Source organism: Vitis riparia, chromosome 3 (genome assembly GCF_004353265.1).
Source record: "Vitis riparia cultivar Riparia Gloire de Montpellier isolate 1030 chromosome 3, EGFV_Vit.rip_1.0, whole genome shotgun sequence".
NCBI classification, from domain to species: Eukaryota; Viridiplantae; Streptophyta; class Magnoliopsida; order Vitales; family Vitaceae; genus Vitis; species Vitis riparia.
The window spans coordinates 3,746,112-3,760,583 of NC_048433.1; the positions used below are offsets into that span (position 1 = coordinate 3,746,112).

At 32.5% G+C, this 14,472-nt stretch overlaps 2 protein-coding genes across 3 annotated transcripts; one reads left to right on the forward strand and one right to left on the reverse strand.

The window, feature by feature from the left end:
* Window positions 1-1,845: 1,845 nt before the first annotated feature.
* LOC117911476 (acidic leucine-rich nuclear phosphoprotein 32-related protein-like) lies at window positions 1,846-5,735 on the reverse strand. The gene is made up of 2 exons (XM_034825874.1): window positions 4,565-5,735; window positions 1,846-2,425 (listed from the first exon to the last, which is right to left on the reverse strand). The coding sequence occupies exons 1-2, from the start codon at window positions 5,501-5,503 to the stop codon at window positions 2,171-2,173; spliced, it is 1,194 nt and encodes a 397-aa protein (XP_034681765.1). The 5' UTR covers window positions 5,504-5,735; the 3' UTR covers window positions 1,846-2,170.
* Window positions 5,736-8,107: 2,372 nt separating this feature from the next.
* LOC117908767 (ATP-dependent Clp protease proteolytic subunit 6, chloroplastic) lies at window positions 8,108-14,379 on the forward strand. 2 transcript variants are annotated; one of them, XM_034822488.1, is made up of 9 exons: window positions 8,108-8,275; window positions 8,362-8,411; window positions 8,828-8,897; window positions 10,003-10,204; window positions 10,296-10,361; window positions 11,023-11,163; window positions 12,627-12,680; window positions 13,637-13,729; window positions 14,095-14,379. In XM_034822488.1, exons 1-9 carry the CDS (start codon window positions 8,190-8,192, stop codon window positions 14,140-14,142), a joined length of 810 nt encoding a protein of 269 aa, XP_034678379.1. In that variant the 5' UTR covers window positions 8,108-8,189; the 3' UTR covers window positions 14,143-14,379. The 2 variants fall into 2 exon arrangements, with proteins under 2 accessions (XP_034678379.1, XP_034678389.1); XM_034822498.1 differs by having other exon boundaries at window positions 8,109-8,275; window positions 8,362-8,405.
* Window positions 14,380-14,472: the final 93 nt, after the last annotated feature.

The following is a 14,472-nucleotide window of genomic DNA, read 5'->3' on the forward strand; positions in this document are numbered from 1 at the left end:
ATAATAATAATTTAAGTAAAGAAAACTGTTTTTTATACTTAAATTCCTAAACAAAATTTTGTTTTTGAAAATAACTTAGAATTGTTTTAAAAAATTGTTATCAAAACCTATTTTTGAAAACTATTTTAGAAAACATTCTAATGAGACTTAAAGTGCATTTAACAATAATTTAATAAAATGTTTCTAACTTTTCTAATTATTGAAAGATAAAAATTTTTAATTGTTAGAAACCTTAAAAACGCTTCAAAGCATTGTTAAACACACTCTTATTATATTACCTTATCAAGGGTAAAAGTTTTTAAATTATTTTACATATTTTCAATTTTTCCTTAAAACGCCGTACAAAAATAATGAAAAACACTTTAAATTTATTTTAAAAACAATCTATTTTCACTACAAATTAATATATATATATATATATATATATAAAAGAATGAAAATATCGGTAATTACGGATATATCAATGAATATTTTGACACAAAATATCGATAAAATTAAAATTGATTAGAAATTATAAAAATGTAAAAAAAAACTCTTAAAAATAAACTTAGAAGTATAATAGAATTGTAATTGATATATATAATATAATTTATTATTTAATAATAATATTGTATATGCTAATAAAAAAAATATGAATTTCATAAGTATATATTTATTATTAAATTATATCAAATATTATTCAATAATAATATTATGATATTTGATTATAATATGTCCAATTTTAAAAAATATTTAATATTAAAATTATAATTCATTTAATTCAATTGTATTAAATGATATAAAATAAATGATAATATATGCATAATTTTTAATACTTAATTAATATATTAATGATATTAAAAACACTATAAAAAAAATTATCATGATAATTTTTATATTTTTTCTTATCAAATAGATGAAAATTTTTCATTTAATTATAATTAATTTGTTATTTAAAATATATTTTTTTATCATGTTTATATGTTGAATTTGAGTATATATATATATATATATATTCAGGGATGAAACTTTAGGTACAATTCATCCGTGGGTTAAACGTAAGCGTCAAATGAATTGAGTGGAACGAGGTACCCATAATGCTTACGCCAGTCTTTTTCCACATTTAACAGAGAATGCGACTAATCAGGATCATATTGAATATGGTATTATTGTTTGTTGGGTGACTTTGAATATGGGCTATGGTTCCATCAGAAGCCTAACTTAGGCCTAAGGGTAAGGCCCAACCTCCCTCTGAACCCAATCGAGAGCCTTTGGTCACCCAGGGTCCACGATGAGACCATTTTAAGACGTAGAGGAATTTTTTTTATTTCTTCGTAAATTAAATAGTTCTCTTATGAACTAAATAAAAAGTAAACTTGAATAATACAAAACAGATTTAAAAAAAAAATATTAATTGAATACAAATAAAATTTTAAAAATATATAAACTTTTATGAACATTAATGTTAAGGCCATTTGTCTGGATCTGGTATCATTAATTTAAGGCTTAAATGTGTGCCTTTGTATTAATCATTTGCTTGGAATAATAAAAAGGATGTTTCCTTAAAAAGTACGATAACATGAGTGGTATTTCATTTAAAATACTAAAAATCATTGAGCGTAAATATTAAGGCTTTTTTAAGATTGATTCCTAAGACACTGACAGTGCTGGCCATCCACATGGCTGCTGACAAGGATGAGGAAAAGAACCCCCCAAAAACACACTAATACGATAAGACATTTGCTGGGACAAATAAGGCAAAATGGTAAAAACTCCTTATGTCCTTTTTTTCCCTCTAAAATATCCATCTTTTCTTCATTTTTCTTTTATAAGGGAATATAGTATATATATACCTAAATAGATAAATGAAAGAACCCGCCAGCATGTAACTGCCATTTGAATAATAAGCAACGGCTATTGAAGTGGAAAAGCCTGTGCTGACAAAGATCCAACTGCTTTTTGAACAATTTAATAAAAACCATCCACAAGGATGAAATCTTTTCCCTCGTGCGTCCCCGACACATATTTTTATATATATGGCTTTCCCTATAAAACCTCAATCAAAACCTTCCCTTTTTCCTCCAGCTTCCTTCTGAGTAATAGGTGAAGCATCTCACGTTATAGGCCCGTGAGGTGGTGTCAACTGTCAACTCTAGGGGGCCTTCATCCAGACACCCTCAAAACTCTGTTGTTAATGAGGCTTCAATGAGACATCCTCAACGCTTTCATCATCGCTGTTGTCAGCACCGTCATTTTCTTCATCTCTCTTCCTCTTGAGACGGGACTGGGAAGAAGAGGGTAGCTGAGCTTCTCTGGGTAGTTGCACCGCATCTTCAACCTCTTCCTCCACTTCAACAACATCATCTACTTCATTTTCAGGGTCCACATCACTTGCTTCACCATCTTCTTCTGCACGCCTAACTGGGCGGATATGGAAAGCTTCTTCCTGCCATTATGGGAGGAAAGATCAAAAGACTATAAAAACAAATTGAAGCATCCAGAGAGAAGACAAAACATAGTGAAGCAAAAAGCATTAAACAAGCAAACTCAATGTGAAACTTTTTTACTATTATTCATATTTTTTTCCTTTCAAGTACTTCCCTACTAATGTTGCTTGCATGAAGACAACCCTTCTAAAACAACATGATTTTCAACCATTTGAGCTTCTAAAACAATCCAAGAACAGAACAATAACCCAAACCCACCAATGTTTGCTGCCCACCCCAACCAAAAATGCCACAACAGTGAAGCTTCCTCCAATTTTTGTAGTGGTGACTGGTGAGTCACAACTGTAACCAAAATATGTCTGCATAATCAGGGGAAGAAAAAGCTCCTATTCATCCAACACAATTGTCCTCCATCAAAGAAACTCACTAAGAACTACTGGTTAGAGGAGCAAGATCATGTAGTGAGCACAACAATTATCCTCCATCACATAATGGGGAGGGCAGCTCACTGCCGCATCACCACTAACAATTTCAGTGTCAGCACAGTAAAATGACAACTGATATTAAGCTTCCCAGCTTCTGGTTTACAATCGTGACAACCGCAAACCACTGTCTTTCAAAATTCAAAACAGGCCAACCAGATGGTTGTTAAAGTCTCCAAGAATTTCACAGAAATAGGATAATCTACACCACGAATAGCCATATTATGTGGCTTTTTTTATTTTTTGCTTCTAGAAATATAATGTATCCAAAAGTGAGAAAAAGAATTTAAGAAAGCCATAACAAACTTGTCAAAATCCGACTAGTTCCTAATCAAGGAAACCTAGTTCTGAAAATAGGAATATTCAGTACACTTAGCACCTTCCTTTCCAATATGGCATGCATGGGCAAATAAGGGTTGTTTTTCATTCGTAACCTTTTTTTCCCTGCTGGGACTCAAGCTGCTTAGGCAAATAAAGTTATGTGCCCAAACTATAAGGAATTTCCATTTTCACAAACTTTTGGCCTTGATTTGCAAACTATCACCAAAGACAACTGTCTACAATTCTGATCAAAAAAAAAAGACAACTGTCTACAAATTTTATAGCAAAAGATAGTCCCAAACTAAAGCACCCAAATTTATCAGATAAAGTAGTTATGAACAAAAGTGTCCATGAACCTCATGAAAAGGTAGGTTATCAGAGGCATCTGTAAGAAGAGCACAAAAATCCAAATTTAATTGCATCATTCACCCCTCAAAAAGTATATAAATCAATAGCACGGTGATAACAATTCTAAAATTGTTTAATGTTCTAAATGAAGAAAAGGGAAAGGAATTCAACAGTGGGTAAAGCACTGAAATTGTTAAACAACATGGGACATAAAGTCAATTGCTATCTGTTACCCAAAAAAGAAAAGGTACCAAAATTAAAAGCTTAGTCAGAGTATGTGGCTTTCCCTGCCCTCCAGACAAAGGATTACAATTTTAAAATGCTCAATCACTTTCTCCTACTCTATCTAATGTTCTACTAACTTAACTCAATTCATCTCAACAAAGCCTTAGAATAAAGCAATGTAAAAACAGTGCTAGAACACTGAAACTAATCATTCTTAACATATGCATCCATTTATCAACATCACAAGCATTACCTAACCAAAACCAAACATAAATTCCCATTTCCGTGGTTTCCACTTGGTTCTCTAAGAATATAGAAAACTAGAAAAGAAAAAAAATGCTCAGAATTGGTTTTCTTGCTCAAGCATTTTTCTTTCTGTAATCCTCATCCTTTCCAAGACCAAATGGCCAATTAAGACAACTTGATTCTTGGTCTTAAATGTACATCAACATATTGATATCAATATTTGCTTCTCAAATTCCTAATCCTGAATTTCCATAATTGTTATTGATTTCTACCATTTTTCAAAATTAACAATGAATACAATCAACCTCTTCACTTTCAGCACCTGAAATGATGGTTGATATTAACCTTTCATCCAAATCCACAGTGTTATCCAGAATTATTTGCATAAAAACTAACAAGCAAAAATAGGCCCAAATAAGAAAAATAAAGTTGTCCAACAAACAACTAAACATACTCCAAATGCAGAACCTAAACATGCAAACAGTAATAGTGAATTGAATCAGGGAGCATTCTTACCTCGTCCTCACCGTCTTCTTCCTCATACTCACCGTCATCATCACTGTCCTCCTCACCTTGCTCATGCCCATCAATTTCCCCACCATTACCGATTCCCCGGCCTTCAATCCCGGGCCTCACATCCTCCTCTTCATCTTCCACTTCTTCATCATCATCATCATCCTCCTCATCATCATCCTCTTCGACCCCTTCTTCCTCGTCACTATCATCAATCTCATGAACCTCCACAACCTCATCGTCACCACTCTCCTCAACATCAACGTCCTCTAAATCATCATCATCCCCATCATCTTCGACATCCCCGTTTTCGAGGCCAACAACTCCATCTTCTTCACTCTCATCCTCATCAACATCAATCACTCCATCGCCACCCCTGCTACTACCAACTCCCCCCGACCTCGATCGATCCTCACCGTCAACTTCACCATCATCTTCCTCGTCTTCATCTTCATCGTCCTCTTCATTCTCGTCAAAATCTAGCTTGTCCAAGTACTTCAACGTCTCAATCAATCCAAAAACCCTAGCCCTATAATCCTTAATCTTCGTCACAGGACACTCATACAAGTCCAGCGAAACTAGCTTGAGCCGAGCCAGAGGAGCCAAGTCCTCGAAGTACTGAATCCGATTGTTCGACAAATCCAAGTCCCGAAGCGACTGGAGATTCGCTTCAACGAGGAATTCGAGGCCACCGGAGATTCTGTTGTCGGAGAGAATCAGTCGCTGGAGATTTCCAAGTCTCGGGAATTTCTCGAGCGACGACAACCCGACGTTGGCGATTGATAGGTGTTCGAGATTTTGGAATTTCTCGAGAAGTGTCGGCGGTGGTAGACCGCCACTGTAGCATTTCACAGCGCCGTCCAGGGTTAGCGACCGGACCGGAGATGCATCAGTTTTGCCGTCGATCGCCGTTTCAACGGCTCTCTCCCAAATTTCGTCCATTGAAGAAATTGAAGCCCTAGGGTCTGCGGACTGTATCCATTGAACATACAAATTATCGTAGAGAAAACTAAACAAATATAGAAACTGTAGAGATTCGGATGAAGGAATAGCTTCACTCTCTCCTTTCTCCCTCTCTGTTCTATTACTTTCTGTCTGCTTTCTCTCCTGTTCTTGCTCGAGAGAATTCTCTCTCTCTCTCTCTCTCTCTCTCTTAATTGTCTCTCTCTAGGTCGGTGCTTAACCGCTAGTGGAATTGGTAGGGTTCGACTCCGATTCGAGGGTTAGAGACCGAATCAGATTTGTTTTTTCTAAGGGTGTGCGGACCGTTAGATCTGGAGGCACATGGATCGAAGACGTGGAAGAAATGAACGGTGTAGATATTAAGTGATGTGTTTAATTAGACAGCAGAAACGCGTGATTGTGGACTCTAGCTGGATGAGGTTATTTTTTAAGTCACCAATCGCCAAATATAAAGACAACGAGTATCTTGCTCTACAACATCCGTAACCACCAACCAAAGAGAGACACGTGTCACATTGCACGCCATGGGATCAAGTTAATCAAAATTTGATTAAACGTGAGAGGGCCATTCTTTTTAAAATGTTCCCTACGATAATTCCCCCAAATATGTTAGTATGCATATTGTTACTCTAAATCTAATAAGACTTTCATGATTTTGAAACAGGTCTACAAAATTAAGAGAACCCGATACTTATATAATACTATGAAATTTATTTCCTATTCGATATGGATATCACAAGTCATATGACTTAATATCATCTAATTATAATCTTTATCCATTTTAATCACATTTTCTATTTTTTGAAACGGGTCTACAAAATTAAGAGAACCTGATACTTATATAATAATATGAAATTATTTCCTATTCGATATGGATATCACAAGTCATATGACTTAATATCATCTAATTATAATCTTTATCCATTTTAATCACATTCCCTATTTCTATATTGCAAAACAAGGTGATGTTGATATTTTCATCGATACATTTAATATATATATATATATATATATATATATATATATATATATATATATATTGTATTATGATATTAAAAAAAAACCTTACCTCTTATTTTCTTTTTTTTTTTATCAGACCAAGAAAGCTTATCTTTAAATAAATTCAATAGAAATATCAATATTTGGATATCCATCTATACAAGATGCTATTCATCATAATTTCTTAAATATATAAAAAATAATTTAAAAGTCATTCCTTTGAAAATGTATAATAAAACCTAATACTTATTTTTTAAGTATTTAAATTGGTTTTAAATTAAATTATTAACTTAAAATTTTGTTAGTAAAATTAACTAATATATATATATTGTATATTATCAAATTAACACATTTATCTTCAATAATTTTACTTAATATTTATTCTCATTAACTTTAACAAATTTTTATCATTCATATTAAAAATATTATAGATACAAAATAAATTATAAAATATTTAATAAAAGAAATAATCATGGATGTAGAGTCGTAGTTGTGAGATAAACTCGGTAGATAAGGATAAATAAAATAAAAGAGATTTTAAATTCATAATAAGTAAATTATTTTAACTTTAATATTGGCAAATATTTTCAATTTTATGTTATTTTACCAATGTGATATTTGTTTTTTTACTTGATTTTAAATAGAACTTTAATACTTAATAATATTAAATATTAGGTTATTTGTTTTTATAATATTTTATTTATATTAAATATTAAAAAGTAAAGAAAAATTAATGTGTTTTTTTTTATTTAGAAAAAGCTAAATATTTTGATTTTTTCTATTTAGTAGAAAATTTATAATAAATAATGAAAAAGTAAAAAAAAAAAAATCTTAAATTCTGAAAATAAATTGTTTTCAACAGAAAGCAAAAAAAAAAAAACACCCTCTAAATATATTAAATAAATTTAATGATTTAAATTAAGTTAATAGATCGATAAATTAATTAGTCTATTTAATATGACTTAATTTAAGTTATTAAATGTATTAAGTATTGATTTTTGGTAAAACTTAATATTTAATCTAAATCATTTTTACTATCACTTTTTGGTATGGCATGGAAAGAAACATTTTTTTTTTACCATAATACTCTTTTTTTTTTTTTCATTTACTTTTTCAATTTATCATTTTTTTAATTAAAATTGAGTTTGGTTGCATACATTATTACTAATTTATTAATTTTTAGTTATACCATTTATTATTTTATTTAAAAGATAAAAAATACAATAGGATAAAGCAACAAAGTTTAACATTTTTTATTTTTAAATTATTTAAAATTAATGAATTTATTATTTTAATTTAATTATTAAGAATACACAAATTTGAGTTGAGAATTATGATTTATATTAAATTAGTAATTAATGAGTTTAGGGTTTTAAAAAATATTTGGATTTTAACTTCTTATTTCACAATATAATTTATATTTAATATTTTTAAAATAATTATTTTATAAGTTGCCCTAATTTTTATAATTGGATATTTCTTTAATTTTAATTTTATTTATTTAGTTAGTATTAGGGTATATTAAAATTATTATTATTATTATTATTATTTTTACTTGCAATTGGGTATTTACCCAATCTCAGTTTGGCAGCATCGTATATCCCTGCTCTCTCTCCCTCTCTCGCTCCCTCTCTCTGTGTCCATCACTCTGTAGCAGAGAGACGAAATGGTAGCTTCAGCTATATCAACGACCTTGAGTTCCTCTATTGTTTCTCGCAACACTTCCTCGTCCATTTCATTTTTTTCTCCCAGGTTGAATTAAATTTTGTTTGTTCCGTTAATTTTTTATTTTTTAATTTTTGTTTAGTAATTTTTGGAATTTAATTTTTTCTGTGCAGATACTCAACAAAACCAATTGTTTCTGCTTTGTCCAAATCTTCAAATATTGGTATTTTCTACTTTGTTTTTGTTTGTTTATGGATTTCAATTTATTCTTTTGATATATTGTTAATTGGTTCTGTTGAGAACGAGACTGTTGAGCATTGTGAGAATGTAAACCTAGATTAAGATTCATTTGGGGTTCGACTCAATGTTCACTTGATTCAATAACAGTTCTTTTCAGCTCATTATCCCCAATTTGTAGTATGCATTGCTGCCCTGCTTTCTTGAGGACTATGACAGAAGCAGAAATAAATGATGATACTGATCATGCTAACCACATATTGATTGAATTTCGAAATTTATTTTGAAGATGTTAATTAGTACTCAAATATGACTTCTTCTTCTTTTTTTTTTTTTTTCCTTTCAATTGAGAGTGTATATGGAGATAGTAATTATTCAGGTTAAATATGGTGCTGTTTCCAGGATTATCTAGCAAAACTTCTGGGTTAAGTCTAAAGGTTGATGAACGGGGTCGCCATGCTGGTAATCCGAGGTATACTGCCTTTATCCCGCTACATAAATTGTTGCTTCATGCATTGTTTTAAGACTTTTCAACAAATTGAAATTATTAAAAACATGTTTTATGGTGGTGGTGTTAGTTATCCGTTTGGTGTTGTGAGTATGCTACTTTCATGTTGATGGTTTCACTCGGAAAATATATATTTACGCATGACACTGCATTCTTTCTAATGGCAGTGTCACTTATCATTATTGCCATGACTATTATTTTTATCATTTTTTTAATATTTATCGTTGTGGATATCACAATCTGCAGTGCTACTTATTATGGCAAACTTAAGCTATATTCACCGAAGAGTTGGAATAATCCTTAGTTGTTTAGAAACTTTTGGAATATTATAATCAATACACTTGGTTACAGGAGGTTTTAAATTGTTTTCTTTATAGCCTATTAAAGTTGAAGAGGGTTACATTTTACAAATCTTCAGTTGTTGCCCTGTTAGTTTTGTACATTTTTATAAGATAATTGGTTTTGTACAGAAAAAGCACGAGAATGAGAATTTTCATGGTTGAAGAAGAAACAAGAGGAAAAGTCCTAGTCAAGGACCAAAAAGTAAGAAAGTAAAGGGTGCTGAATAAATATAAGCATTTGAAGTGTATGTATGCATTAGAATTGCTTATATACCTTGTGGACAGTATAACTGTATATGGAGTTCATCCTTCACTTTGATGAATCTCAAGTTAAATAAGCAGCTCCTGCAATGTGCCATTTGAAGGTTAACTATTTTATAACTAATTGGGCTTAAGGAAGAGCCACAGTTGCACTCACATGACACATGATGTGTGGAGTTAGGGGAAATGGATAATGATTTTAGGCCTTGTGACTCATCTATTAAATGATGGGGCAGAACTAAATTGAGGGAAATTATTGTATTTTTGCTATTTTTTCCATTAAATTTGCTAAAATCAATGATGTATACTTTAATTGTATTCATATTTTGCTACATGGATCCACTTTTCCAAATAGTTTTTTATTGCAGATGTGGAATTTATTTCACAATTCTTTTCTTGAATTTCATTTTTCTGAATTTCACTTTTCAGTATATTTCTAGTTTCATAGCTTTTCATTTTGCATACAGTTATGGTGCAATAGAAGCCAAAAAGGGGAACCCACCCGTAGCGCCATCTGTGATGACTCCTGGAGGACCTTTGGACCTATCAACTGTTCTATTCAGGAGTCGAATTATTTTCATCGGGCAGCCAATCAATTCAATGGTGGCTCAGCGAGTTATCTCACAGCTTGTGACTCTCGCAGCTATTGACGAGGATGCAGATATTCTGGTGTGATTATAGTTTGAACTTGCTATTGTTTCTTCATTCTTGGATTCAAATATTGGGTATAGAATATTGAAATGAATTTTTTTACAATCAGATCTATCTCAACTGCCCTGGTGGAAGCACCTATTCTGTATTGGCCATCTATGATTGCATGGCTTGGGTAAGATAGTAAAGTTTGTTTGTTTGCCTTTCTATATTCTGTTTTTGTTATTTTGTTCATGCTTACAAGGCATTAGTAACATTTACACAGTACTTAAATTAGACAAACTCTCACTTCTTTTCTCTTGTGTGCTCTGTTATGTTTCATCACCACCAAGGCCTTGGGTTAACATTTCTTTTGCAGTGAACAGTTTAAGTAAGACTTTTCAGGAGATGCTCTAGTATCCTCCAGCTAGAGGCTTAAAGTACCCTTAGTTGGATTTGTGTGTGCATGTGTGTTTCATATTTTTAATTTGCTGCATGTGCTTGTACATAGCAAAGTAGAGATGTAAGTAGAAAATAGTTTGATGGGACCTTCTAGATGGGTTCCAAAGTACATGCAGGCCCTTGTAGGATTACATTGCTGTTCTTTCCATTCTATGTAAACCTGGTAGACGAGTTTTTTTTTTTCTAAGATACTGTTTATAGTTAAAACAGGCATTGTTAGTTATTATTAGCTTCTTTAAGTGTAATTTTATCCTCAAATTGTCTGCATGGTACTTCTTGATGTGTAATTACATCCCCAAATTGTGTGCATGGTACTCTGAATCCATACCTTTTCTGTCTCTAAGCTTATGTCCATCTAATCCTGCACTCATTTACTGACTCCTTAAATTGTTCAGATAAAGCCTAAGGTTGGAACAGTATGTTTTGGCGTAGCTGCAAGTCAAGGAGCACTTCTTCTTGCTGGTGGGGAAAAGGGAATGCGTTATGCAATGCCAAATGCACGTATTATGGTACACCAACCGCAGGGTGGATGTGGGGTATGAATTAGCTCTTTCATATGGTTTATGGCTCTAACAGGCTATCATGGTCCTACTCAAATTCATTTGTGTATTATTTATAAACTGGCAGTCTTGCACTGAATACAAGGTGCCCATGGTGTTTTTACTGATTTATGCCTTCACTGCTGTACATGGAAATGGAAAACTACCCACTGTATCACCTTAACACAAAGTCACCACATGCAACAAATAGCTGTTCTCTCTATTGCACATGCAACACATAATTCCACGTGCTCCGATACTGTTCTGAACCTTATGTTTGACATTACTGCACTTTCACTACTGCTCTTGCACTTGCTTGTTCTTGTTGGGATGGAAACAGCTATTTATTATCTCTTAAGTGGATTTCCTTGTACAAAACTGTTGAGCTGAGCAATAACTTTTATTTTTTCTTCTAATTCAGTTGGCACATCCCTCTGAGGCTCAGAATTAATCTAATTAGTTGCACTACTGAAGAATGTCCCTTTGACTGGGCACAAAGTCTCCTAGATAAAGGAATGCCAAATCACTTAGCTAGTCTTGCATGATTAGATGTACTCTGCAGAAAATGGCTTGAGTCAGCCTACGAAGCTGACAGAGCCACATGAAGATAATTTCTTTTGGATTATTTTTTAATTTTTAGTTTTTCAATTATTTAGCTCTCCTCTTTTCTTTAGGTCTCTTATTTATATTTGTATTATCTATAGGTAATTAAGTCAGTTATCATTACAATTCTTTTCCTCTTATTTCTAGGATTATTTAGGCTTCTAAATACTTTGTCTTGATTAGACTTGAGGGACATCTTTATTTCTTATCAATAAACTATTTTCTGGAATTTCTTTTGAGAATTCTATTTTATCTATTGTTCCTGGTATTCCATCATTGGAATCGACAAGACTAGAGATGTCTAGTTCTTGATATTTTCTTTAAGGGAATCAATAAAATATGGTGCCTTTTGTCATTATTCAACCCTGTAACTACGTGTCCACTCCATCAGAACATATTTAGAGCCAAAACGCCCATTGCATTAGAAGCAGATTTAATAGTTTATTTGGTGAGCATACCATCCCTTATTTATGTGCTTAATTTTGCCTACCAGAGAGATGTGCTGCTGTGTTTCCTACATCTGGCTCACACATGCTCATTGTAGTTTGTAGAGTCTGTCATGCAATGGATCAAATTAAACCTTTTTAACCGTGGATGATCAAATAATGATACAGCTATATATATGCCTTACCATGTATCTAAGCTTCTATAAAATAAAATTGGATGCCCATCTTTCTAAAATATAATATAATTTAATTAGGGCTTTTTTTCCCCTTCCGAAGTGTAAAAATGCATGTGCTTCTGTTAACCATCTTTTCTTGTTCAATCCAACATGTTTTGGTAAATTGATTGTTGCAAATTTCTAGTGCTTAAATTATGAATATTATAGATTTGATTGTGCCATGCCTTGCTTGTAGGGCCACGTGGAGGATGTAAGGCGCCAAGTGAATGAAGCAGTTCAATCTCGCCATGTGAGTCTCATTCCTACTCAGTTTCATGCTCTTGAATATTTCTTGATAATTACAATGCAACCCAAATTGAATTCAAACTTTTCAAACATGTTTAGAAATTCTTGTTAAGTTGATTGACTCCAACTGGAAAGCTAAGACGATGTCCGAGTCCAATTTCCATTCTTTCAACATTGTGTGGCTGTTTACAAGCTGAAATTTAGGTGCAAGAAATCATCAAAGTTGAAAAAGAAAAAAAAGAAAGAAAAAAAAAAGGAGCTTATGTTATTAAATTTTGAGATGATTTGTGGAAAAGTTTTCCTTATGCATAGACTTTAATAGCTTAGCATGCTAACTTTGTCCAATGATATCTGCACCTGTTTCACAACAGTACTCATTTTTCCAATATTTCATTTTCCATTGAAAAAAAACATAGATGAAGGCTCCATCAGTATGGAAAGGAAAATCAGATAAAGAAACACCCAAACTGTTGAAAGAAGCTGCATAGCATTGCAATTTTTGTATTGGGAAGTCATTATATGTAAGAATTGCCATTACATGAAATAAATTGATAAGCTTGGTACCTCTAGTCTACTTTCTTGAAAATTGCACGACAAAAGTAAAAATAAAAAAAAGTGAAGTCATTTTCGATCATTTTGAAGGAAGATAGAATTGTAATCCATGAATATCAATATTCTAGTTTGTCAAGCACCAAAATAGTGGAAGTTATTCGATTCCATTTCCATAGTTTACTTTAATTGGACACCTAATAGTAGCCCAAATCTTTCATATGATATTTTGGAGTTTCTGAGGTAAAGTGAGAGCGCTTCTCTGAGATTTGGTTCAACTTCCATGATCTGCTACCTGAATTTTCCAGTTTCTGCAGTAACGCTTTTCTTTCTCCTTGTATCTGGCTGTATGATGACTCATCATCTAAGCTTCCTTTTTGATCTTACTTCTTTCCTGATAATTTGCTGCAGAAAATTGACAAGATGTATGCTGCTTTTACTGGCCAACCTCTCGAGCAAGTGCAACAATACACTGAGAGGGATCGTTTCTTATCTGCTTCTGAGGTACATTGCACTTTTATCTATTTATTTTTGTCTGTGATATCAATGCCAATTTCTTGGTAATAACCTCCTGTTGTCAGCTCTTTGTTCTACAAATCGACTCCTAACTGTAAGTTTGTAACTGGGTTGCTTTTGAAACATCATGAGCAGCTACCCTATGCAAATAAACTTGAAATCACATCCGATGTAGATTCTTACAAACAGATTTGAAATTCCTTTTTCTTTTTTAGTTATACGACATCTGGTAAATTAGCACGTGTCTGGGTCTCTCGGGCTAACTTTGCTGTCAGTTCATATTTGCATATTGTAAATCCACCCTGTCACAACACTACTAACCATCAACCTGCCATTGCCGCCTTGTTTTTCAGGCCATGGAGTTTGGTTTCATCGACGGTATCCTAGAAACCGAGTACTAAAATTCCAGCCATCCATGGAAGATTATTCAATGCAAATTTGGAACTTGGTGCTGCAGATTGCTGTTTTGAGGATGATCAATTGTACCTTCATGTGTGATGTTGCAAATGGTGCCATATCATGGTGCCTATAGATTTTAATGCTAATTAGTTGAGGTTCTGATTATAGAAATACAAGATTGTTTTATTTTAACTCACTTTTTATCAGACTAATTTATTGATTTTACTGTTGAGTGGAAATTAATCCCTAAATTTCTTTTATATCCTAAAAAACTAAGATATTAAAAAAAAAATTAAAATAATTGTTAAGTAGTAAATTCATACTTTTCATAC

What these genes read in the sequence shown, in the direction of transcription:
- LOC117911476 (XM_034825874.1), bottom strand. Translation starts at nt 5,503, where the DNA reads ATGGACGAAATTTGGGAGAGAGCCGTTGAAACGGCGATCGACGGCAAA. An exon ending in AAGAAGACGGTGAGGACGAG is followed by an intron (nt 2,426 to 4,564) that starts GTAAGAATGCTC and finishes CCATAATGGCAG; the next exon opens with GAAGAAGCTTTCCATATCCG.
- LOC117908767 (XM_034822488.1), top strand. Translation starts at nt 8,190, where the DNA reads ATGGTAGCTTCAGCTATATCAACGACCTTGAGTTCCTCTATTGTTTCT. An exon ending in ACGAGGATGCAGATATTCTG is followed by an intron (nt 10,205 to 10,295) that starts GTGTGATTATAG and finishes TTTTACAATCAG; the next exon opens with ATCTATCTCAACTGCCCTGG. An exon ending in TCTATGATTGCATGGCTTGG is followed by an intron (nt 10,362 to 11,022) that starts GTAAGATAGTAA and finishes TAAATTGTTCAG; the next exon opens with ATAAAGCCTAAGGTTGGAAC.